This window comes from Manis pentadactyla, chromosome 18 (genome assembly GCF_030020395.1).
Source record: "Manis pentadactyla isolate mManPen7 chromosome 18, mManPen7.hap1, whole genome shotgun sequence".
Lineage (NCBI taxonomy): Eukaryota > Metazoa > Chordata > Mammalia > Pholidota > Manidae > Manis > Manis pentadactyla.
The window spans coordinates 23,880,077-23,905,235 of NC_080036.1; the positions used below are offsets into that span (position 1 = coordinate 23,880,077).

Genomic DNA, 25,159 nt, shown 5'->3' on the forward strand with positions numbered 1-25,159 from the left:
GGTCTTCAAGAATGCACTCTATGTATAAGGTGCGGCCCACCTGGAATGCTGTTTGTTTGTTTTTTGATCTGTGTCATACTTTGTTCCTACCAAAAACCCATAGTGTACAGCATCAGACTTGATGAGAATCAAAACGCTCACCTGGACGGTCTGTTTCCATTTTAAATGTGATAAAACATGCAGGTAAATTAAATGCCTCCAACTAATTCGTTGCCATATCTGAGGCTAGAACCCATTTCTCTCCCCTAAGGCTCAGCATTCATATCTGTGAATATTTTATTGCTCCAAATGCTTATGACCAACCGGTTTGGTTCATTTGCCCAGGTTCTTACCTGTGTTATAAAAGACGGTTGATTCAATGGTGCAATTTTTGAAATAGGTATCAGTAGATGTAACATCTTCAAAATAGCACTCGTCAAAGAATGTGTCCTCAAAGAGCACATGTTTAAAGTACATCTTTGTGAACCTGTGGAAAAGATATTAGCCTCTGAGTGATTCGTCCAGGAGAAGAGGAGACCTATAACCAAAATGGAAAATGCACAAAGGCAGAAAAAGGAGAACTGCAAACCAAAAGATGCAAAAACATTATTTTCAGCCAAGACTACTTCCCCACTTCTTAGTTGTTTGTTTTTAAATGAGGGAGGACTTGAGGAGAGTGGACGCTGGGGTCTAGTTTGGGTCCACTGGGGGGGCAGTGCATCAGCCTGATGGTTCCCAAACGCAGGTCCACGGGTCTGTTGCATCAGAATCACAGTGTGAAACGAAAAGAGTGACAGCATCTCACTTGGTGAGGAGTTTTAAAAACATGCAGGTCCCTCTGCTGATCTTGGAAGGTTTGGAAGCAATCGATTTGTGAGAGCCTGAGAATCTTCTTTTTTTAAAAGTGCCCCAACAAAGATGTGAGGAAATAGATACTTTCATTCAGAGTGTTGGTAAAATATAACTGGTGCAGCCTCTTTGGGGAGCAATGTTGCAAAATTTCAAGTGATCCCTTTGATCTAGGAATACCACCTCTTACGACTGACCCTACATGTGCCTGCTCACGCATTCTGAAGGATACATTCACTGATGCTCATTGCAACATTTATTATAACAAGAATTACTAGGCAGATAATAGGTAGTTAGGTAGACATCATACAATGGAATACCATGTGGCCATTATAGCTATTAGGTAGATCTATATGTTTTAATATGGTACAACCTTCAGGATATATTTTTAATGGAAAAAATCAAATGTGGCCCAGTGTTCACAGCAGGTGACAATTCAGAAAGGATATGGCACATCCTCCAAAGGCATAGACCATACTTGCAGAGTATATCTGAGCTTTGTTATAGCTATTATCACTTTAAAAATTTGTTGGGACTCCCTTTTTGTGTTAAGCTGTAATTTACACACAGTAAAATTCACCCTGGTAGATGTGGTTGGTCCTGGGAAGGTGCAACAGGGGTGTTAGGAATGATACAAAATTAATTTTTCCTTTAATAAAAAAGTATATATGTTACTTTTTCACTTAAAATTGAACAAGAAGGGAGGAAAACACCTTAAGTGATTGTGAGGTGCAGCCGTATCTGGGAGTCACTGTACTATTCCAATTCCTACATAAGCCCAATAGGGAAGAACAATATTACATTAAAATCGGTTTACTGGCATACATTAACATCATCCTCTGTTGATTCTATTTATCAAATATGCTCAAACGTTGAAGCTAGAAAAACCCTGGATATATTTTCATTTGTGAAGAATTACAACCTATCCATTCATTCAGTTGTCCTTTCTTTTATTCACAGATCCAGTCTCCAGCAAATACTTACTGAGTGTAGCCTAGTTACCATGCATAATACGGTGCTGAGGGTCATTGCTCCCCCTCAGGGTCACCAGAGAATTCAGTCCATGCCCACATATGATGACCAGTTCCTCTTATCCTTCATGCTATGTTGTATTCTGCTCAGAACCCTAACCAAGCACCACCTGTCATTAGCTTCTGCAAAAAGACCTCCTCCCTAGTAAGAAGGCCGGGGCAAAGGCCTTCCAAAGAGAGGTCCCCAGTCCACCTGCATCAGAATAAAATGGGAGGCTACTATGAAAGATGCAATTTCCTACATTTCAACCTAGACCTCATGAATCGTCACCACCAGAGGCAGATGCCAGAGGGAGCACTTTTAAAAATGTGGGAGTCATTGGTCTAGAAACCCAGATTATTTTACGTAGGGCCAAATTTGCTACAGACTTTCAAACAGGGACCTCCAAAAGCTATCACCGAGCTCCCCAGATTTCCACGGAACAACTAATTGATAAGCCTTTTGTTACAGGAAGATGTCTCTGGTTTTAAAATTATAATGTAATTCATTACGCTGGGTGTGTTTACTCAAGAAAGCTCTTCCTGGAGACTACCTCAGGCTTTGCCTTTCTTAACACACCCTTCTCTTTAATACAGTAATAGGCTGCTGGTGTGGCCCTCGGTGGTATCTTCATGTTCTGCCAAGGGTGGGTGAGAAAGCAGAGCCATAAATCATGATGAGCGTGATGCAGGCAGACCTTAAAATGTATCTCCAAGTGAGTTATAAAAAGCCAAAGTTATAAAGGAAGGGATAAAAGGAGGAAGGGCCAAGGCTTGTTTAATGAGTCTTTATATCGATCATCTCCTTCGATCTCCAATTTACATACTGAACTGGTCCGAGATTCTTCATCAGGAGAGTTCGAAGGCTAAAGGAAAAGTTAGCCAAAGTATCTTACGGAGCTTCTCCTATGAGAAAACAGACGCCACTGCCAACCCAGAGTCCGTGGCAGAATTACTGGTCCAAACACTTTATTTCAGTTACCCTCAGGCCCAAAGCGGAGACCCACCGACCACTCTCAACTGTGTGGAAAGTCACATCTACAAGTGTTTCAGACTTGATGGCACCACCCTTAAGAAACTCAGTCTAACTGAAGAGATAAAACAAGAAAACTGATCATTAAAATTTACTGTGATAATTATCAAGATAGTGGTAGGTTATAAAGTCACTTCAAACTGGGGCACTTGCGATCTGGTTGGGAAAGGCGTGAGGGGGCGAGCCATCCAAGCACAGACATGGAGGCAGGGAACATCCAGGCAAAGGGAACAGCATGTGCAAAGACACAGAGGCATGTTACATACACCCGTTAATTTCCCTTTCTAAAAAGGAGAGAATTCTCTTTCACATAAGTTATATCACCTTTCATGGAGAAAGTAAATACAGGGTATGGCTCTGTAAAGCTTCTATGCACACGCCCTACTATAATAAGCCTCTCGGGTACAGTGGACTGAAACAGACCGATTCCAAAAAGACCTAGGCCCCTAGCCTCTCACACATTTCCTCACATCAGGTCCCGATCTGAGGTAGAGCAAAGCACAAATAAGAGGATCATTCACATCAGAAAATACATTTGGGCCTCATTGGCTTAAAGAAAGGAGGAAACAGAAAGTCTTGCCTGAGTGTTTTCTGTAACTTCTTAAATTCTCCTAACGTAGTCATCGGGTCGTTACCCTACCTCTGATACCATTCTCCAAAATATGAAGAGTGGAGTCCAGCTTCAGAGCTTAATTTACCAAGAGATCTTAGGCAAGTCTCTTCTCTATGGCCCTACATTTAAAAGTCTTTAAAATAGGATTGAGGAGAAGGTTCTTTCCAGCTCTAGTACATGGTTCTGTAAATGAGAAGTACCTTTACTGTGCGTAGCCTGAGAAGAAATAAAAGAGTGGATTGAGGATATGGCCATCTTACTTCTCCAAATCATGGAAATATTATTTCATGGAGAAATAGACTGTTTTTATGGTGCCCATGTCAGCCAAAGAGGTTCCCCAACGACACACATTCCTGTGCCTCCGTGAATCTGCCTGTAAACCCAGCTTCCTCTCTGCTTTCTTTATCCTCAAGGCTGCTCAAATGCTGAAGTCACAACATCTCATCCTGTCTCTTTTATAAAAATCCTAGCCTTTGGGAACAGTAACTGACGCAGAATTTTAAAATTAGAATATAGGCAAAAAGAGATCATAAAAATAAAGGCAACTATTAAATTTCCAAGAGAAAAAAAGTAGAAAAACTTCATACATAAATACAGGTGTAAGCATCCGAAACAAAACACTAGTTTAACCACGCCAAAATCTGGAAACGACACACAATGCCTTTGCCTATAGTAAATGGACAAATGGAATGTGGTGGTACATTCCTACCAAGGAATGGTGCACCGCAATAAAATAAACAAGCTGCTGAATGTGCAGCAACATGGATGAATCTCAAGCACATCCTGCTAAGTGAGATTAAAAGGCTTTATAGTGTGTGATTCCATCTATGTGACATGGACAAGATCATCGGTTGCAGGGGCTAGAGGTAGAGTGGGGATTGACCATAAAGTGGCTTGAGAAAACTTTGGGGGGTGATGAAATTATTCTGTGTCTTGACTGTGGTGATGGTTTCATGACTGCGTGCATCCAGCAAAACTCCCAGACCTGTAGTCTGAAAAGGGTATATTTTACTGTATATAAATTACACCTAAACTATTAAAAGGAAATCCCAACAAATTTCTACGGTAAGAATAGCTACAACAAAATCCAAACCAAGCTCAAATACTCCCTTGTTTGACTCAACATTCCCATACCCTGTAAAACTGAGAAAAAGAGATGTACCCATTTCTTAGTCTCTACTGTCCTACATAAATACCTGAATTTCAAGAAAAAATTACAAGACAGACAAGGAATCAAGAATAAAACAACGTGATGACAAAACAAAGCAACATAAAAAACCAAAATTGGATCTGACATCCACGTTGGAATTGACAGGTAATTTAATATTACTATGATTAACATATTAAAGCCTTAAAGGAAAAGGTGGAGAACTTGCATGCATGGATAAAGAATTCCGGCATAAAGATGCAAACTATCAGAAAGAATAAAATGGAAATGCTAGAAGATTTTTAAAGCAGTAAAACAGAAAGAATGCCTTTGATGGACTCGTCAGCACACCGATCAGTGCTAAGGAAAGAATGACTTAACTTGCAAGTAACCTACAGACAACTGAAGAGAAATACCAAAACTAAAATATAAAAAGAAAAACACAGGGAAAACCCCAGAAAAGGGCATCTAAAAGCTATGGGGAAATACCAAACAATTTAATGCAAGTCTGATTGGAATTTCAGAAAGGAAGGAGAGAGAGAACTTGGTATAAGAAATATTTGAAGAGATAATGGCCAAGAATTCCCCTCAATGAATGAAACAGATTAAACCACAAGTCCAAGAAACTCACAGAATGTCGGGCAGAGTAAATACAGGAAAAGGAGTTGGAAGAGGAGAAGTACATCTAAGTGCATGATACTCACACAGCCGAAGACCTAATATAAATGGAAAATTTTGATATGTAACCTGGATGGAATCCTGGAACAGAGAAAGAGCACTGGATAAAAACTAACAAAATCTGAATAAAGTATGGCCTTTAGTTAATGATGATGTGTTGATATTGGTTCATTAACTGTAACAAATGTGCCTCGGTAATGTAAGATGTAGTAATAGGGGAAACTAGGTGTGGGATATATATGGAAACTTCTTGTATACCTTTTGCCATTTTTCTGTGAAATTAAGACTGTTCTATAGTTAAAAGTTTACTTTTTAAAAGCCACCAACAGAACATTTTCAAACTAATAATAGACAATTGCTTTCTACCCATAATTTTAAAGAGCTCATGTGCTACAGCCTGAATGTCTGTAGCCCTCCCAAATCCGTATGTTGAAACCCAGTCCTCAATGTGATGGTATTTGGAGGTGAGGCGTCTAGGAGATTAGGTCCTGAGGGCAGAGCCTGCATGAATGGGATTAGTGTCCTTGTCAGAGAGATAACAGAGACTTCCTGCCCCCACTTCTCCAATGGCGGGGAGACTTCCGTCTATGAACCGGGAAGGCAGTGTCACCAGACACCAAATCTGTCCATGCCTTGATCTCAGACTTTCAGCCTCCAGAACTGGGAGAAATAAATTGCTGTTGTTTATAAGCTACCCGGTCTTAGAGCAGCCAGCATGGACTAAGACATCATGCAAATTAACATGAAAATGATAAGCCAATAAATAAAATACACAAAGCCCACGGACTGGTACAGAAGAGGAAACCTGGATAGCCAATAAACATAGGAAAAGATATTTCATTTCACTAAGGCTGGGAAAATGCAAATTAAGCTGCAATGAGATACCATGTCATGCTCATCACAGCACCAAGTACCAGCCCAGTTGTAGAGGAGGCACGCGCTCCCTGCTAGTGGGGCTGTGATTGGTGAGAGCCGTTCAGAGGATGATTTGGCAAGACACACAAGCTGAAGATGCTCACGTCCTTCCACCCAGCAATTCCACCTTCAGGTGTACAGGCTAGAAAAATTCTTCCATGAGAACACTTACTGTAGGATTATTTGTAATAGCAAAAAACTGTAAACAATTCAAACATCTGCCATAAGGAAAGCAAACACATTATAGAATACTCAAATAATGGAATTTAAATGAATGAAATTGAATTACTGTAACTATGTTAACTAATGCAGAGAAGTCTCAAAATCGTAATTGTATACAAATACAGGTTGCAAAATTTATAGTGTAATAATTATACATTTATGCATATGGCCTAGTCTGATATTTATCTAAGGTTTAAACTATGCAAAAGTATACTATACACTGTTTACAGACATATAAATATACTGAAGAGGCATAAAAACACGCATGAATGTAAAACACCCAATTTATAACAAGGGTGATCATTACCTATTGGGAGGGAGAGGAATAGTATCCAGATAAAAGAGGGAATAATGTTTAATCTATTTTAAAATTTGAAATAGTGTGGTTTATGATTTTATAATGCCAGGTGTTCTGAATAGGTTGTTTATATTATTCTCTATTATCTACATATTCAACATATTTCACAATGGAATGAAAAAAAGAAAGGAGACAGAACAACCGTTGTTCGCAGGTGTTAGGATGATACAACAATGACAAGGGAGAAACTTTAAAACTAATGAAAGAGCTCAGTTAGATACAAAATAATCATCCAAAGTTCAACAGGATTTCTATTTAATTGCAATAACTAGCATAAATGGTGGGGGAAGCAATCCCATATTCAGGAGCCAATTAAATTATAAAATAACCAGGAAGAGTCTCACCAAAACTATGCAGGACCTATATTAAATTACAAAGTTTTACTGAGATATGTTATTAACTAGGAAGCATGATATGCATTATGTATCATTATTATGACTTTCGGACATGGAATCAGAGGAAGGCTTCTTCGGGTCGGAGATGGCTCAGCGAGGCTGACGCATCAAGGCTTGGAAGCCAGTCCCTCAGGCGGTAGCCGCTTCCTCAGACCTAACCCGAGGGGGCACTTACATTTCCCACCACTGGCAACTTCACAGAGCTCTCCTGTGCTGAAGCAGGCTCACTGCAGCTGAACGTAATTCTTATTTATACCCCACTGAATGGAGCTTGGAACAGTGCAGGTAACACGGCACCTGATGCCTGAAATCGACCTTCTCTTCCCTAGGTGTGTGACTGTTTTCTTTCCCTCTCTGCTCTTCCTGTGCCCACTCTACAGCGTACCTCATTTTAGAGTTAAATCTTGCAAACTTCATTTTCATTCTGACCTATGCACCCCTCACCTTGCAAACGAATTCATGAGGGCTTCTCTCCAGTTTCTCCCTGGCCAATTGTCTTGATGGACAAATCACTCCTTTCCACGTGAGGTTCTAGCCCTGACTGGAGCCCAGCGTCGGCCTACCTTGCAGCCAGGAGGAATCTCAGGGTTATGGCATTACTTCCTAGGCCATAACCAGGAATCAGGTTCCTGCCGTCCAAGGAGGGTTAAATCAGATCATCTCTTCTCCATCCCAACCCTCACAGTAATGAGCTCTGCCAAGCAGAAATTTCTTCCCAAGCAGAGAGGGTAACTTAGTTGATAAACTAGCTCACATGTGCTCTAGGATGACAAGCTATTCTGTTTTTAATTAACAGTGAAAGGAGCCTGCCTGGACTGACACAATGCCTCAGGGTTTAAAATATCAATTTCATCTCTTGCTTTTCTTGCATTTTCCAAAATCTCACCAGTTCTGAGGCAAAAGCAGGATGAGACCTGAGAGGGTGCCTGGGGAGCAGGATGAGACCTGAGAGGGTGCCTGGGGAGTGGGCCAGAACGAATCTGTGTACCTCTCTATTTCTTCTCCAAAGGAGTTGGTCTAATGGCAGGATGATGTTCAGGTTTAAGAGATCTCTCAACTGACAAAGCCCTTGGGTGAAGTGAAATCTGATGCCGTTTACACAAGTCATCTTCCCCCATGTCAATAAAGTAGATCGTTTCCATCTAAATTTTAAATCAGCAAAGTGTGGATAAAGTTAAAGGAGGAATGCTGGTGCAAATGGGAAAAATGCGCCACCCAAGCCAAAGAACTCCAGTGTAAGTGCCCAGAGGCACGGAATTTTCAGAGTAGGTATTTTTTTTAGCTGCTGACCGGCAGATGGCAGCATAACTCAAGAAAAGAAACCAGGTTCGCCCCTTAACTTTCAAAGGTTCCTTATCTGCCAAGGAGAAAAACACCTTTTATTCAAACAATTTGCTGGGAGGAATAATTGTGGGCTTCAAGGGATAGTGGTTGTACTTTTAGTAGCTGTTGGCCAAAAAAATATATATGGCAAGTTAAAATGAACTCATTGCGACTTTCCAAGGAATTTTTGTTTTAATAACCACAAAAACATCCACATGCACTTGAAAAGTAGCAACAAGGTCGGACATCAACGCATGCAGAATATTTACGTCCCCTCCCAGACAACCCTTGGCATTCACACATATTCCCAGGCCCTTGGTAATAACTGCATGGTCCTGGAGCTCCTGGGTCCACATGAAACCCCTGCCTTCCCCAACCCCTGCTTCCTCCTCAGCCACCCACCCAGCAGCTTGCTCTGGGGGACTGAGGAAGGTTGCTAGAACAGAGTGAACCAGAAGTTCCCATTTTCTACACAGCTAAGTCTTAGCACTCCCAAATTGGCCTGTTATAAATCAAAAGGGCTCTGGCATTGCGTTTAACTTGTTAAAGAAGGAAACAAAATGTGAAAGGGCCCCCGTGGGAATGGAGTTTCCCAGTGACACAGTATTTGTCATTGTCAAGGGTAAGGGGCTGGAGTTGAATGTCTGGCCTGGGACAGAGACATTTCTATTTACGTTAGCTGTGCAATTTGGGCAAGCTAGTCAACCTCTCTAAGTTTCTGTCCCCCTGCCCTCCTGTAAAATAGAAAGCATGTTTCTTGCCTCCTGGAGTTTTTGTGAGGATTAAATGAAATTATCTGAGTAAGGCATTAATAAGCCAGGGGCTGGCACATAAAAATGCTGGATAATGTTGGCTGCCATATTTATTATTGACCTTTCCAAAATCAATGCCACTATCATTATTATTATTATTATTATTATTACTAATATCACAATAGAGTATCACTGAACATTGGGAAAATCATAAATGAGGTCTCTTTTAGTGAATTTGTCTCTGCAGACAATAGTGTCATCTCATGGGGACATCTAGCTATCCATAATGTCCCTTAGTTCTCACATTTGCAAAATATTCTGATAAAGCAAGACCAACACAAGATCTCTTGACATAGTGAAGAGCCCTGAGAGTGAGAAGTCCCAGGGGAACTGCCACCCACCACCACCACCACCAGCTTTGCAGCCACTGTCCCTGGAACAGCAGCCCTCGGCAGATTCTAGTGACCCGGCAGTGTCTGTGCAGGGGGGTGCACGTGCATGGGCATGTGAATGTGCACATGTTTGTGACTGAGCCTCTGCATGTTAAAAAATCATCTGAAAATCTGAATTCCTTGTTCAACAATACCTGGTCCTGGCCTTCCTCCCTAAAGGTCTCATACTTGTAGACATAATATCCCCCTTTCCTTGCACACTTTCTATCACGTCCTAAGTAACAACAATCATTTGCTAAGGTGTGGCCTGCAAGAGCTTTTTGAAAGGTCCTCGTTGGACCCCACACTGGCATCCACTTCTCTCCCACAGTGGCTAACAGTCATGGGCAGGACCGCCTCACTCAGACACAGAGGTGAGCATGGGTGGGGAACAGACCATACACTGGAGGAGAGAATGCACGGTGTCACTGCTCACGCCGAGGAGATGTGGGGCAGGTTATGCCACTGACGTAGAATTATCTGGGCCGCTGCACAGCCGGTCCCGATGAGCTTGCTGAGTGCAATTCCAGAAGGGAAATGGCAAAGGAGTAAATGCTCAGCTTAGTGAATCACGTGGCCTGCAGTGAACTTTAATATCCTGCCCTGACCCATTTGGGGGGCTTCAGAGGACAACCTCAAAGAGGCATTCTTAAAGCCCAGTGGGGCGGACTGTCCATCTCATTTGTTGCAGGTGTTCAAAGAAGAGAAGTAAAATGGATTGAGGAGGCAGCCCTAAAAAGGTGCAGGTAGGACTTTTCTAATATACCCCTGATGTTCCCTCTTGATGATATGGGCCATGCTGACCGACCCTTGGACATGACATTAGGTGGAAGAATAACACAAAGTAATGTCATGCTGGCTTCTGGATTTGCTTCCAGAGAAGCTTCCAAAATCAAAGAAAAAGCTCAAAACCATGCAGGGTGCAAGGGCGGGGGTTGGGGGAGGAGAGGGGGCTGGTGCAGGGACCTCAGCACCGAGAGTTCTGGACCTTCTCTCCAGGCAGGCACCATTCAGAGCCTGCACCTCCCTGCACACCTCCACTAAAGTTGTGTCTCCAGGAAAGTGGTCTGACTTCCCCTCCCCAGTCAAATGTCTCCATCCTTGGGTGAATCCGCTATAACCGGGAGATAAGGGACAACTGGAAGCCAGTCCAGCACAGACAAAGCCACCAGGGGGACTGTCATGTCTCTAGCAGCGTACTTTGCAAATGTGAGAACTAAGGGACTTCATGGATAGCTAGATGTCCCCATGAGATGCACTCTAGCAGCATGATAAGCCATGACACGCCCACAGCCATCAAGCTCGTTCCTCTGCCATGCTGCATTCTTGTCCTTCCAGTGGCGCCCCTTGGACTGTCACTCGGATCTGGGGAAAGCCCAGGTTCATACTTACTTGTCATTCACAAGTTTGCCATGTTGGTGAATCTGGTTTTCCATTGTGAAGTTGATCGTGGCACCGTACACATGCTCACCAAAAAATACCTTCATTTTGGACTTGTATTCTTCATCTTGAAAATACCGGATCATATCCGGGAACCAAACCGTCAGACCATAGTAGCTGTAATAGAGAAGATAGAACATTCGAGCAGCAATCTGCTTCATTCTTTCATGATCAGAGTCCGCATTCCTGACTTGATGCAGATCAAGCTCATTTTCAATGTATTAATATGGTTCGTTATTAGAAAATCTCATCATATAACACATCAGATCAATACAGCTAAGGAAAAAATCATGACGACCTCGATGGATACTGAAAGAGCATTTGATTTTTTAAAAATTCACTCATTTTTTATAAAAACAGCAGTAGATTGGGATTGGTGGACACTTCCTTACATGTAAAAGGCAAAATCTTACTTAATGGGGTGACACCAAACATTCCCACTAAACAACAGGAGCAAGACCAGGACACCCATTATCACCACTACTCTTCAACACTACATGCCGGGTCTTAGACAACTCAGTTAGACAGGAGGAAAAATAGGAAATAAAATTGCAAAGCAGGAGCTAAAACCATCTTCATGCGCAGATGATATAATTTTATACCTAAAAAACTCAAGATCACCAACTGAAAAAGCTGGCCATTGAACATATAAAAAAGATGCTCAATCCCACTCATAATAAGAAAAATGCACAATCAAAACCGCATGGTGTTACCATTCTCGTTACCAGATTCTCAAAACCCCAAAGTTTGCCAACACACTGTTGGTGAGGTCATAGGCAAACAGATACTCTCATACATTGCTGGAAATAGGGCAAAATTATACAATACCATATGGAAGACAATTGGTCAATGTCTGGAAAAATTACTGGTGGATTTACCCCCTTTGACTCCATAATCCCATTTCTTGGAACCTATTCCACCAATGAACTTGCACAAGTAGAAAGTAGCCTACAAACAGAGTTATACATGTGGCATTGTTTGCATAGCAAAAGTCTGGAGACTAATTATATTATATATAAAGTCTGAAATAATTTTATATATATACATATACACACATATATATATACACATATAATTATGTTTATTTGCAGAAATAAACATTGAAATGGTAAATACAAAAATAAAAGATGATTATATATAAGAGGCAGAGAAATGGGCAGAGAAGGAAGGGAGGCAAGATTTCTGTTGTATCAACATTTGAAATGTATTACCTCTTCAATAAAATTAAATTAGACATTAGTAAATATAAATGAAATAAATGTTTGAACTATCATGGAATTGAATCATAGTGCCTGCCATCTTTGGCTTCTGAAACATTCTTCGTTTAGATGGGACAAGTGGAGGGAGTGGGGTGCAGCTTCCTCTCTTACCTATACCTTTACCTGTATTCACATTTGGGTCTCCATTAACAGGTATTGGAAGAAATCAGGTCTCCCATATTCCTCCCTTAATCCAAGCGGTCACTAGAGCTAATTTCCTAGGTCACGGGAGTGTGTCTTTGGGCACAGGTAGGGGTGAACAAAGGAATTCTCTAGATGGAAGTTTTAAATCTCACTGAAAGTTCCTACTTGATAATAGTCATTTAATGAGCACTTATTATGTGCCAGAAACTACCACAAGCCCTTTCTATGTACAGTAAAATAGCTTCATAATGCTGCTAGTGAGCCCCAAAACTTGCACAACAAGAAGAGCAATGTTATTTGGAGGTGAAAGATATGACTTGGGTGAGAGCCAGCTAGTCACCAATTGTATTACATTTCATTTTCTTCCTCGTGTGGCACAATATTGCAGCTCCACTGTTTCATCTATTCGATCACAGTGCAGCTGCTGGCTGCCTGCTCAGCACTCATTCCTTGCTTCCTCCTTCAGAAAAACTCAATTTTGTTCGAGTATCAGCCCTCAGGAAAGCTAACAGTACCTTCAGCTTCATCCAGATTAGCCCACAATTACTAGGAAATCACATGCCCTTCGCCAGTGATCAGTGACACACACCCGGGGACTCCAAAAGAGGGCAAGTCGGCTGGGGACTCCTGAAAAAGGTTCCCTCCCAGTTACAAAGGGAAGCTCAGAGAGGCAGCCTCCTCCTCGTAACATTTCCCCAGTCGACAGGATGCCAAGAACAGTGCAGGCACCTTGCAACATGATGAGAAGGAGCTGGAAGCTGAAACCCCTCTTGGAGCTTGTCTCTTTACAGAATTCTTGCCACAAAGGGTAAGAAATATCCTTGTTGTAGAAGCCACTAGAAGCCACTGTTATTTACAGCCAAGAGCATCCGGTCTAATACCGACCATGTGAGTTAGAACCAATTGTAACCTTCAATTTATAGATAAGACACCTGAGGCACGGGGAAATTAATGAACTTACAGAACATCAAACTTACCTTAAAGCCATGGTGAACCAGACCACAGCCAGAACCAGTGTGTTCATCCGGTAGGGCCCCATCACACAGTACAGAGCGTTATCCCAGACCTATAACCCACACCACAGAAGGCTGGTTACACAAAGGATTTTGTGACTGGAGAGAGCCCGTTTCTATTTTCTAATAAGTGGCCTAGGATCCCACGGAAAGAATGACAGCCGTGATCCCAGAGGCAGCAGTTGCATTCAGAAAACAAGGAGAGCCTCTTCTCTCCTTCCCGGCTGGCCTCAGCCTCTAACAGTCCTGAAGCATGTCCCCTGGGGACACAGTAATAGCCATGCATGTGCTCAGAAACAGAGCTGAGATTTCAAGGCACCGAATAACCTTGGGCAGTGAGTTCTGCTCCCTGCCTGTGGGAATAGGTAATATTCCAGACATTTAACAACCATTCACCACGAAGGTCATCTAGTCTCAGTAGACTACGGCTGCCAGCTGCCGTAGTGCCCAATAGCTGATGTGCCAGAAGGAGCCACTTCTTTGGAAAAATGGCCTTGTCCTTCATGAAGACTCTCAGCAATCACTAACAAGCCTCAAGGGGTCATCTGTTTCACTCACTCCTTTTACCCTATGGAATATTTAAAGAGAAGATGCTGGAGAGAAGTTTGCTGACTCAAACTAGACATTTATCTACATTCAAAATCTCAGCCTCAAGAAGAAAATAAAAGAAACTAAAGTTTAGAGAGCGTGGCTCAAGGGCACACAGCCAGTGAGAGGCAGGCGTGGGCCAAGACTCAAATACCCCCACCCAGCATCGCTTCCTCCCCACCGCACTGCCCTGGGCTGATAGCGGGGTTCGGGATCTTTATCCTTCATCCCCTGAAGTTACAGCCTTCCGCAGAGCCTCTCTCTCATCCACCACGTGTCCCCAGTCCTACCTGCTTGAAAGTGGTCTTGACCCTGACCAGCCAGCGCTGGTACCAAGTTCCTGTCGCACTTTGGATCTCAATGAACTCATCCATTTGCTTGGGAGTTTTGATGTGCGAAACCTGCAAAGCAGAGAGAGGCTAGAGAATCTTCACACCACTTTGTGTCAGACTTCTCCATTTTAGCGGCAATGTAACTGACTTCATTAACTTATTGATGGACTGGAGGAGCCCCGTGATCCTTAACCAAAGATGTGCATAGCATCTCAGGGATCTTTCTCAGATGGATACATCCTGCTGCAGACAAAGTGAATCAGCCTTTCACTAAATCATGTTCCAAGAAATTTATGTTAGTCATAATACACTGAATTCCCACGTATATCTGATTTACCCACAGTAGACCTTAATACATATTAACATCACAGATGTCTAGAACCTATATAGGCAATAGTGCATGCATGGGTGTGTGTGTGAGGTGGTGGTGGTGGTGGTGGTGGTGGTTGGGGGGCAGGGAGGGGGGAGGCAGTTGCTACTTCAGATATTTTAAAAACACAATAGAATAAGAGAAATCATGTCACCGGTTTTCCTGGTGGAAATCAGAGAGGAAGTGAGAATTAGGTTGTATATCTCAGCCTTCCCTCAAGGGCCCTGGGGAATGTTGATCTGTCCAACGTCAGCAGGGAGCCCCAGTGAGCAATCCTGACAGTCAGGACAGTGATTGTCAAGTGGACCAGTGGTTAAATCCACCACTGATTCTATAACTATGGAGATTCCCAACCACACCAACTCTCTTAGCCAAGCTATCAAGGTCCATGCTTGCAGACCTATTCCGAGCAACGTGGAAGGGCTCACTCAGAAAAACTCAAAGCTGTTTCCAGCACCAACTCCACAATCCTTTCATTGAGGGATAAAGGGTGTTAGTCCTAAGAGAGTCTCCATCTCTTTCTTCAGCCAAAGGCCTGGGAATGTGAGGAGACAAAGGAGCATAAACAGACATGAGGCTGGATAATCCACAGGAGGAAACCCAGTCCCTGGAGATGGGCAACCGACTCATCAATGCCCAAGCACAGGGCCTATGACAGCTTGACTATGCTTTTCTAAACCCTAAAAACAGTGGTTTGTAGACTTTGGTGAGGGCCAGGCACCCCTCTGAGCATCTGGTAAAAGCACAGCAGCTGCTCTTCCTGAGCCTGCAGGTGCACGAACATCCTGACAGCCTCCTGGGCTCGTCCTGCCATTCCTGGTACATGGTCTTTGCAGATGATCATGTGTCTGTGCTCACACAGGGCCATACCCGCAGCAGAACTCCTGGCTGAGGCTGGGCTTCACATTGTCAGATCCCAGCAGGGAGACCCTGAACCCTAGCGGCAGCCGAGGGAGGCCTGAGGGCAAGGTTGACCCCCCATCAGGAGGTACCTCAAAAATCACACGCCAAAGAATTAACATATCCATGCAGGCACAAATTTTTATTTTCTTTGCTCTAAGTGAAAAATAACACCCTGTTCCCTAGGGATTTGGGAGTGGGTGGGCTGACAACTTCAAGCATAATTACTCTAATTTACAATTAACTAGGATCCTTGTCTTTGATTCTGTCTAAATTAGATGTGGCCAGTGTTCACCCCAGCCCCACAGCACAGGGATTCTCCTGGGGACGCCTCACTCTGTCCCCTCCAAAGGTGTCTCTGGGATATGGGCCAGGTGGCAATTCAGAAGCTTGTAAGGCAGCCAGGGAATGGAGTTGGTGAAACCCAAGGCTTTGAAGGTGAGGGAAACATTTCCCTTGACCCCTTAGGGTCCCTGGCTGGGTCTGAAAGTAAACTGACAAGGACAGATGAATAGCAGAAAAGCATCCCCATTTCACTGAACTTTTCCGTGTCCCTGGGGGCCTGTATACCAGATCTGGAGCAGTGACCAGAGCAGGCAGCTTTACACCCTTTAGACAAAGAAACAGTGAATCTGTGAAGAGTTGACAAGACAAAGGGGTTGGGCAAGAGGTAGTAAATGGTGAAGAAGCAACTGGAAAGATAGGGGCTGGTTTAACACGGCTTGTTTATGCAGCCTTTGCAGCCCTAAGCTCCCTGTCTCTGGTCATAAGAAAGTCTCCTTTCCTCCCGCTACAGGGAGGGTGCCTTTCACAGGGGAGGGGGAGAAGGGTGAGCAGGCAGAGGTCAGAGCGACCTTCCTGCTTCTGCTTCCTCAAACTCCTTCAGCTTAAGATATTCAACATGCCACGGTGCCAAATTTTGGGGGTAGCGTGTCCTGAACCCCATCAGTTCAAACGTGGCAGTCAGGAGGGCAGCATCCAGTGCGCCCCAAGAACACTCACGGAGAGCCGGACCTGCCCTCAGCCCCTCTTCCAGGCTGCTGAGCACATTTATGAGGGTGTTTGCTGCGGGGGCCACGCAGGAACAAAGCGGGGGCCCACCCAGCAGGGCTGAGTATTCACTCCTGACTGGTTGTTCTTCTCTTTTTTTTTTCCTGGCCCATCCAGTCATCCACTTCTACATAATTCTGTGACCACCAGGTCAGTGTGGAATACTGAACCCACAACATTTGTAATTCCCTCTCCTGTTGGGTGAAAACTCCTAATGCAGAGGCCATGCCTAAGAACTCGGTGACAAGCATACGCGGGGACGGAGACAAAACGCCCACATGCCCTAGTCCCTGTCCCTGGATCACCATCCCTGAAGCGGGGGCTTCTGAAACCCAGGTAAAAGACTTAACTTTTGTCTTTGGAAATTAGAGTTGTTTTTATTGATTTCCAGGCTCAGATCTCATTCCTCAAAATTAGGCTGCTTACATTAGAAGAGGTTGGTAAGAGAAAAATGGGGATCAGTTCTCTAAAAAGGGGCTCCCTGCAGGGCAAGCCACATGGTGGATTTAGAAGGTGGTCCTTCCAGAAGCCACAGGCAGGAAAACCGTGTGAAAGGCACTGTGAGGGCAGGGGGACCAGGGGACTGGTGAGGTCAGCAGAGTTTACAGCTCACTGGGAAAGGCAGGGACTGTAACTGAGGTGGGGAGCGCTCTGTCCATCAGGACGCCTCGTAGAAGAGCTCCGGGTGTGTTTGGAATAAATATGTCAGTTAATACACGGCTTGAGGTGTGGGAGAATCTCAGGGAGATGGGCTCAAACTCAGAAGACCAGTGACCAACTATGCATGATCCAAGATTTTGTTTTATTCCAGAGGGAGAGAGAGAGAGGACAGGGAAACCGCGATGGGGAGGCTACAAAGGAGGAGCAAAGAGGAGGGGGTGGGGCAGGGAGAAAGGGGGGCTGTGCATTCTGCGAGGTAGTGCCTCAAACTGCCAGTAAGGTTACAAACTTGGAAATGCTTGGCATGAGTGATGGGTGTGTGTGTATGTCTGTGTGCATCTGCATTTCATACCAGGTTGATGTTGTACAAAAACCAATCCAGCTGACATGGCTGCAGAGGCTGGAGGCAGACATGGACGACCACGAAGACGTCTCCCAGGGATGAGAGAAGCATGGAGAGCAGTCTGTGGAGTGGGCATGGGGTGGGGACAGGACAGAGCCAAGCACGCCCGGATCCCAGTGGGCACAGAGCACACTAATGCCTGGTGTCCACACCGGCAGCGCGGCTGCAGCCCTACCATCCATCAGGGAGAACGGAGCAGATGCAGAGCTGGGAGAGCCCCCTGCGCCCCCATCCTCTTACCTTTGAGGTACTTCTGCTAACTGTGCTTCTTAATAAATATCTGTGATAAAAGCACTGTCCCTTTTTTAAGATATTTTTAGGAGCATTGGAGTCAGGGAAATATGCCAACAAACAGCTTTCAATAAAATGTATTACTTGAGTTAATTTATGGAAAAACAGGGCATAACATTTCTGAACAATAGTTAATATCCACGTAGCCCTTACTCCAAGCCGGACCCTGGTTTAGGAACTTCATCTCATCCTTACCATAACCAGATAGGTTGTATCATCCTTCTTTCCCCAGGGAGGAAACTGGGGCACACAGGGCATCTGCCTAAGGCCATTCAACTAGGAAGTGTCAAAACCGAGATTTGGACCCAGATTGTCTGGCTCCAGGTTGCAGCTGCTACGTGGCCCTGCCCAAGAATCAGGGGTCTTCAGCAGCAGTTCACAAGAACACGTGTTTTACTCCAGACGCAAACTATGGGGGCCAAAGAAGCCCAAGTGGTGAACTGGAGTAGGTGGGACTTCACCCAGGAAGGCTTCCTTGTAGAGATGGATTTGCAGTCGGGCTGAAAGGAAGTCAGGCAAATGGGTGCACGGCCCGCCTGCAGCGGTGTTCCTGGCCCCTGGTCACAGAGCGTGGTGGGAAAGAGCACAGATCCGGGTAACTAACAGGACATCTTCCTGGAAATGACCATGTACCAGTTTTTCACTTTTTAAATTAGCAAGAAACAAAATTCAGGCTAACAGCCAATGCTGGAAAGGATATAGAGAGACAGGCATCCTGTTGCTTTGTGGTATTACTGGTTGGAAAAAACCTATTGAAATGTAATTTGGCAATGTGACTCAAGAGCTATAAAAATACTCATGCTTTTTGAGGCAGTCATTTTATTTCTAGGAGTCTACTCTTAGAAAACAAACCCAGAGCATGAAGGGGAAGGAGCCATGAGTGAGAACGTTCATTGCAGCAATATCTACAGGAACAACATAATAAGACAGTAAATAAATCTCAAGCATTAGGGATGCATTTAGGAAAACTGTGTTAATGTTCCTAAATTAATGTTCATTAAAAGGATGGCTATGAATACTAGTAGACAACATATAGAATGGTTATGAGTACTCTTAACACATATATACAAACACATATACATATGCTTATCCCCATATAAATAGTCTTTCTAGTGATAGCAAGAAGGACATCCATCAAAATACAAAGAGTAATTATGATACAGTGATGGGAAATTCAGGAGTTTTATTCTCCTTTTGACAAATTTTCTGGGATGTGCTTATGAGACAGAATTACTAATTTTTGGCAAACCAAAACAGTTCTTGCTGGCATAGATGGCCGCACACTCACCGTGAACACCTTTTCCGGGGCACCCTTGGCCCTCATGTTGGTGTCGTGGACTTGCTTGAGAATCATCCAGGCTTCATCGTGTTTACCCATCTGCTTAAATCAAGGAAAAAGGCATGAAAAGTCCTTTGCTGATCAGGGGTGGAGTCCCTATAAATCCAGGTGGGTGTTGGTGCCTAAGGCAGAGATGATTAGACATGGTCTCCTGACTATCTAGGGCTTGTGAAAGGCTGGGACAAGGTTCTGTCCCCAGTCCATCCTGGAGAGACAATAAGGTTGTGCCTTCAAAGTGTAAGTGCTAGGTGTTACTGCATTACACGCTGTCACCGTTGTACATCCCTACTACTCCTAGTTCTAACGTTGAATGGACTGCTGGGTGGAAACTGTGTTCCTCCCTGACAGGAGAAAGCAAAGAAGCAACAGGTTATGGATTGAACTTTGTCTCCCCCAGAAAGATATGTTGAAGCTCTAACCCCTAGTACCTCGGAATATCATCCCATTTGGAAATAGCATTTATGTAGATGTAATTAATTAAGATGAGGTCGTCCTGGAGTAGGGCAGGCCCCTAATCTAATATGATGGGTGTCCTTATAAGAAGGTGACCAGGTGACAACACAGTGACACACAGGGGAACATCCATGTGAGGACAGAGGCAGGAAGTGGCGCAGTGCAGCCGCCAGCCAAGGAGCATCGGCGTTCGCCAGTAAATCGCCCAGAGCTGCGAAAAGCAAGGCTTCAGAGGGACCGTGGCCCACCGACACCCGGATTTGGACTTCCAGCCTCCAGAACCATGAGGGAATAAATTTCTGTTACTTTAAGCCATGCAGTTTGTGGTCCTGGGAAACTAACACACAACGAGGGTAAATTTTGAGATAACCCTGGTTTAAAAAATTCCCTGCATCTGCCCCTTGATCAGTAGGGAAAAGGAGGGAATCGGACAAGGAGGGTCTCTCTGCAGAAAGATCTAGAAGGAGGCAAGTAAGTGGACTCTGAGCACTGGGGGTGTGAGAGCTTCTGAGCCCTGCTGCCCCTCCACCAGCCCCACCCCGTCTGACCACGGCAAGCACGCGAGCCCCACAAGCTGGAAGGACCCTCCTCGCAGGAGGCTGGGAGCAGCTTTCTGGTGGGGAGGCATCCTGCACCGCTAAGAGTCCTGAAGGGCTTGGGAGCAGTGACAAGCTTACCAGTGTCACTTACAGTGACAACAGTGAAAAGCAGTTACAAGCTGCAACTTGAAAAATCTCCTGCACCTTGGTGAGCCTCACAATCTAGACTCTCTGGAGTGAGCGTGTGCCCGAAGCGGCCTCAGGGCCCCCCCATCTTGGGGCGCAGTGCCTCTGCTCTGTGCTCAGTGAGCCCCTGAGACCACCCAGAATTCAGGGTGTGCAGCCAGTCCAGAGAGCAACGAAGCCGGGCTTAATGAGGGGTCAGGCCAGCCAACGTTGGGGGCCACAGCGACGGGGCTGGAGGGCCAACTCACCTCCAGCAGAAACCTCGGGCTCTCCGGCATGAACCTCAGGGCCACCATGGACACGGCGCAGGGCAGGGCACAGATGATGACAAAGACCCTCCAGCTGTGGAAGTGGTAGCTGGTGCCCATGCTGAAGCCCCAGCCTGTAAAGAAGCAGTCAGAGGGCTTCTGACACACGAGCTTGGAGTGACGTTCAAGCCCCGGTTCTCAAACGACGGGGCGCGGGCGCCTCCCCGGGGGAGCTGGTTAAACTGCAGGCTACCCAGCTGTGCCCCCAAAGCGTCTCATTCACAAACCTGGGATGGGTGCCAGGAATCTGCATCTTGCCAACCCCTTAGGTAGGCCTGGCCTGACATTCACAGGAGCTTGGGTAAGAGGACAAATAAGAGACCACATCCCCTATTTCTATATACTCATTACAATTTAAGTTACTGAGCTTAAATACTATTTTTTTGATTTTAAAGAAACTGGACTTCTACATCCGAGCGAATTCCACCCTCATTGAAATGAAGAGGTGACCAGCTCCCACTGAGCTTCCACACTCAGAACATTTCTAAAACGAGGTTTTGGAAATGGCCTTCAGGACCTGCAGACCATTCTTTCAGATATCCTCATGGGTCCCATAAGGTCCCTCTTTCAAGGAACAGTAACACGGTGGAAAGAGCCTGGACTTTTGCAGTCACATCGATCAGAGTTCGAATCCTGGCCTTCTCACATTACTGGGTTCCCATGGCTGCAAAATGCAGGCAGTGACACCTCCACAGATTTGCTGTCTGTGGCTGCTCCCCGCAACCAACGCTAATTTGCCTGTGTTGAGGGTAGATTTGATTTGTTCAGAAGTAGCTGCATGACACTTACTGCCAAAGATGCTGAGTAAAATAGATGAATAGCAGCAAAGAGCAGTGAAAGGATCACTTTATTTAAAGCCAAGGTTATAAAATAAAGAGATTGGTTTTCTCCTGCCACTCAAAGTATCTCTGGAGACGATTCCAACAACATTTCTTAAAAAGACAAAACTTTATCAAATACTGATTTTTGAAGCTCAGAAGGTAAATGTTATTGGGATATAAATCTTTATTCCAGTGACTTAAAAATATACCATATGGCTGACACCAGAGGTGGGCAATGTATGCCTTAAATTCTCTATTACTCCTCATTGGGCTTCAAATTGTTCTATTTTCAGTGAACTCCTAACCAGTATCTGCTGTTTCTGCAGGTATTTCCTACTCTGCACAATCAGGACCAGCCAGAGGGCCTGCCAGATGGGAAAATGTGGGCCTATGGCCCCTTCGACATCTTTGGCCTCGCAATGCACATGTCAGCCGACGTCCTCCGTCAGAAGCAGATCTGCACGGCACGGTCTCTTATCCTCCCCATCCCACTGCCATTTGTTTGTTTTAATTTGAATTAAAAAGCCATTCCTTTCTCCTGGGAGTGACACTAGAAAGATAAAACCACAGTAACATTTGCATGTTCTCAGCTCATGTCTAAAAACTACCCTGGAATAATTCCAAGTACACAGCAAACTCAGGTGAGTAACAAGGGAAGAAGGGCAGAAGCAGCTATGTTTATAAGCATTCTGGCTCAGAAAGATTTTTTTCCTTAATATGTGTAAATCATCAAAAATCCATTATTCCCTCATGCCTCTATGGTTTTTATGGTGCTTTTAGTAATCTGCACTTAGCGCATTCATTAGGCACATCTTTGGGGCCTTAAATTAAATAAAATTAAGCAGCAAACAGCTTCTAAATATATACAGCTACTATTAATTTGAAGACAAGGATTGTTTCGTTCACTGATCTTCTTAGCTTGCCCTACTTTTTCTCTATCAGGATTTCACAAACAGCTGTTGGTCCTGACTACAATAGGAATTAATCTTCCAAAATACATCCATTTTTTTCTGGGCTGTGCGCATGAGTTCCCGGGAAAACATTCTGAGTTTTATCATTTTCTTTCTCAGTGACTCAGTCACCCAAATTTCTGAACCCAAGACCCCCCCCCCATCACTTCCTTTCTGCAAAAGCAATTAAATGGCTTGCACGAGGAAATATCAGTCCCCTATCTGTAGCTTCCCTTGCCTGGGTCCCTGCTAAGTGGAGGGGACATTAGAAGATTAATGTCTTAGGCATATTGAGAAATGTCAGCACATTTCTGGTTCCCTGTGGACAAAACATCTGGTTCCGGCAAAATGAGGCTTAAAATCAATAGTCACTCCTGTTATAATGTGATTCTAGTCCAGCATATTTCTAAGATGGGTTTCCCCCAAGCATTAATGCCTGTTTCAATTAAGCTTACTCATCCTAAAGGCTTGTATTTTAAAATGAAATGTAAAAGCCACAGATTTCATACAGGCCTACAACTAGGACAGCATCCTGTGTACTTGGGGTAAAATATTTAGCCCCCAGCCCTGCTGTCAGTCAGCAGCCACAGGCCCCCTATCATGGGCATCCCGTTCAGTCTGGGTCAGCACGTTGCCAACTTGAATTCTTTTATTGCTTTCTCAGAAACCAGACACCCAGATGTTGGTTTGTGCTTGTGTGTGTTAAGCGAGTGAAAAAGGGATGCAGTCTGTAGTGACTCTTGTAGGCTGCTTCCCTCACAGCATCCCTCCCATCTTTGCCTCTCTACCGCATGGCACACACATGGTTTGGGTGGGGCTGACATCACCCCTGCGGCCAGGGATGGAGGAAGCATATGGAAACCATTCAGGACCCGGCATCCTCTGGAGTATGTGATTGGCTGAGGTGGGCACATGACCTAGGCTGATCCAATCAGAAGGGAGCCAAAGACCCTTGCTCATCGGTTGGGTGTGAGGGCATGCTTCCCTTGCAGAACAAGCAGTCTGCAAATAGGAGTCTAGAATCGCTAGTGCTGCTGGGAAGGAAGCTAGCCTGACTGCTAAAATCAGCTTTAAAATATTCTCGACACTCCCCATTGCACGCCGAGGGTTGCTGAATGTTAGGGCTGGCACGGATCTCTGCAGTCAGTCCCCACCTCCATTTTATTGGGGAAGGAATGAGGGCTGGGCAGGATGGGCGACTTGTCCCAAATCACGCAGCACTACTATTTTGAGTCATCGTTTATTCAGATTTTTATTTGTTCACCCTCCTCAAAATTTTTTTACTCAATTGACATGTGGAAATTGTTTCTTAGTGTTCACACATTTGGATCAGTTAACAAGGGAAATGATACAATAGCAAGAATGTGAGGATAAAAAGCAATTCCTCAGACCCCTAGAACCAAGGACATATTAGATGGATAACCAAAGTATGTGTTTGGGTGAGGGTTGAATACTGATCCTGATATTAGGAGTAATAACAATTTTGTATCTAAAATTATGGTAAGCTGCTTTTGGTGACAGAGTTATCTAGAAAACATCTTCAACTCTATTTCATTAGTCCTGTTAATATTTCTTCTCTGTTTCTGATACAAATTCCAGTAGGTTCTCAAAAGATTACATCACATTCCCAAACCCGTGTTCTCTATTTTCTGGTTACACAGCTAGATTATGTTTCCCAGGGTCCTTTGCAGCAGGGTATGATCACATGATAGATTTGGAGCCACTGGGATGTGAGCAGAGAGGATGTGCTCCACTTCCTAGCCTGCCCTTCAGAACCACCCATGTACACCTGTCCAGGCTCCTTCCCCATACCAGAGACCTTCAAGCCACATACTGAAAATAGAATCACATGCTGGAAGGAGCCTGAGCCCCCAAATTACTGATGGAGGAGAGCTGCCTGGAGACCAGAAACATCAGCCAGATTTTGTAGGAGGGAGAAAATTCTATTGTGTTAAACCACTGAGACCTCAGGGTAATGCACCCAGTATCATCCTAACTAATACAGTAGGCATTTTCTACACCACAATTGAGTCAAAAGATATACATGGAGCCTCCTTTAGCTCAGAGCATAAAGAGGGCCAGTTTAAAAACAAGGATGCCAAGGAGGTGAATGGTTAGAGGGGTGCTGACAACCTTCAGGGCAGTTGTCTGCCACCCCCACATGGGTCTGCAGGATTCCAAACAATGGCAAAGCCTACATCCATAATTGACCAAAATTGACATTGAAGGATGCTAATGGTATTTATTGCCCTGGACACTCAAAAGGCATAATCAAATTCAAATCTCCTGCCTTCTCCCAACTTTACTCTTAACAAAACCAATAGTGAAAGTTAATATTGCCAGGTCGCTGTCCAGAAAATCCAGTTTTTACAATTATCCGGGATAATAAAATTGTCCCAGCTGAAACC

General features: G+C 44.4%; 1 protein-coding gene across 5 annotated transcripts in view; it reads right to left on the bottom strand.

The window, feature by feature from the left end:
- SV2B (synaptic vesicle glycoprotein 2B) overlaps positions 1–25,159 on the bottom strand; it is a 158,788-nt gene that overhangs the window by 15,601 nt on the left and 118,028 nt on the right. For all 5 annotated transcript variants that reach the window (XM_036931872.2, XM_036931874.2, XM_036931877.2 and 2 more), the window contains 6 exons: positions 20,921–21,054; positions 19,444–19,533; positions 14,440–14,550; positions 13,526–13,614; positions 11,098–11,262; positions 333–466 (listed from right to left, as the gene is read on the bottom strand). In XM_036931872.2, coding sequence (XP_036787767.2) covers positions 333–466; positions 11,098–11,262; positions 13,526–13,614; positions 14,440–14,550; positions 19,444–19,533; positions 20,921–21,054 — 723 coding nt within the window. The remainder of the gene's footprint in view (positions 1–332; positions 467–11,097; positions 11,263–13,525; positions 13,615–14,439; positions 14,551–19,443; positions 19,534–20,920; positions 21,055–25,159) is intronic.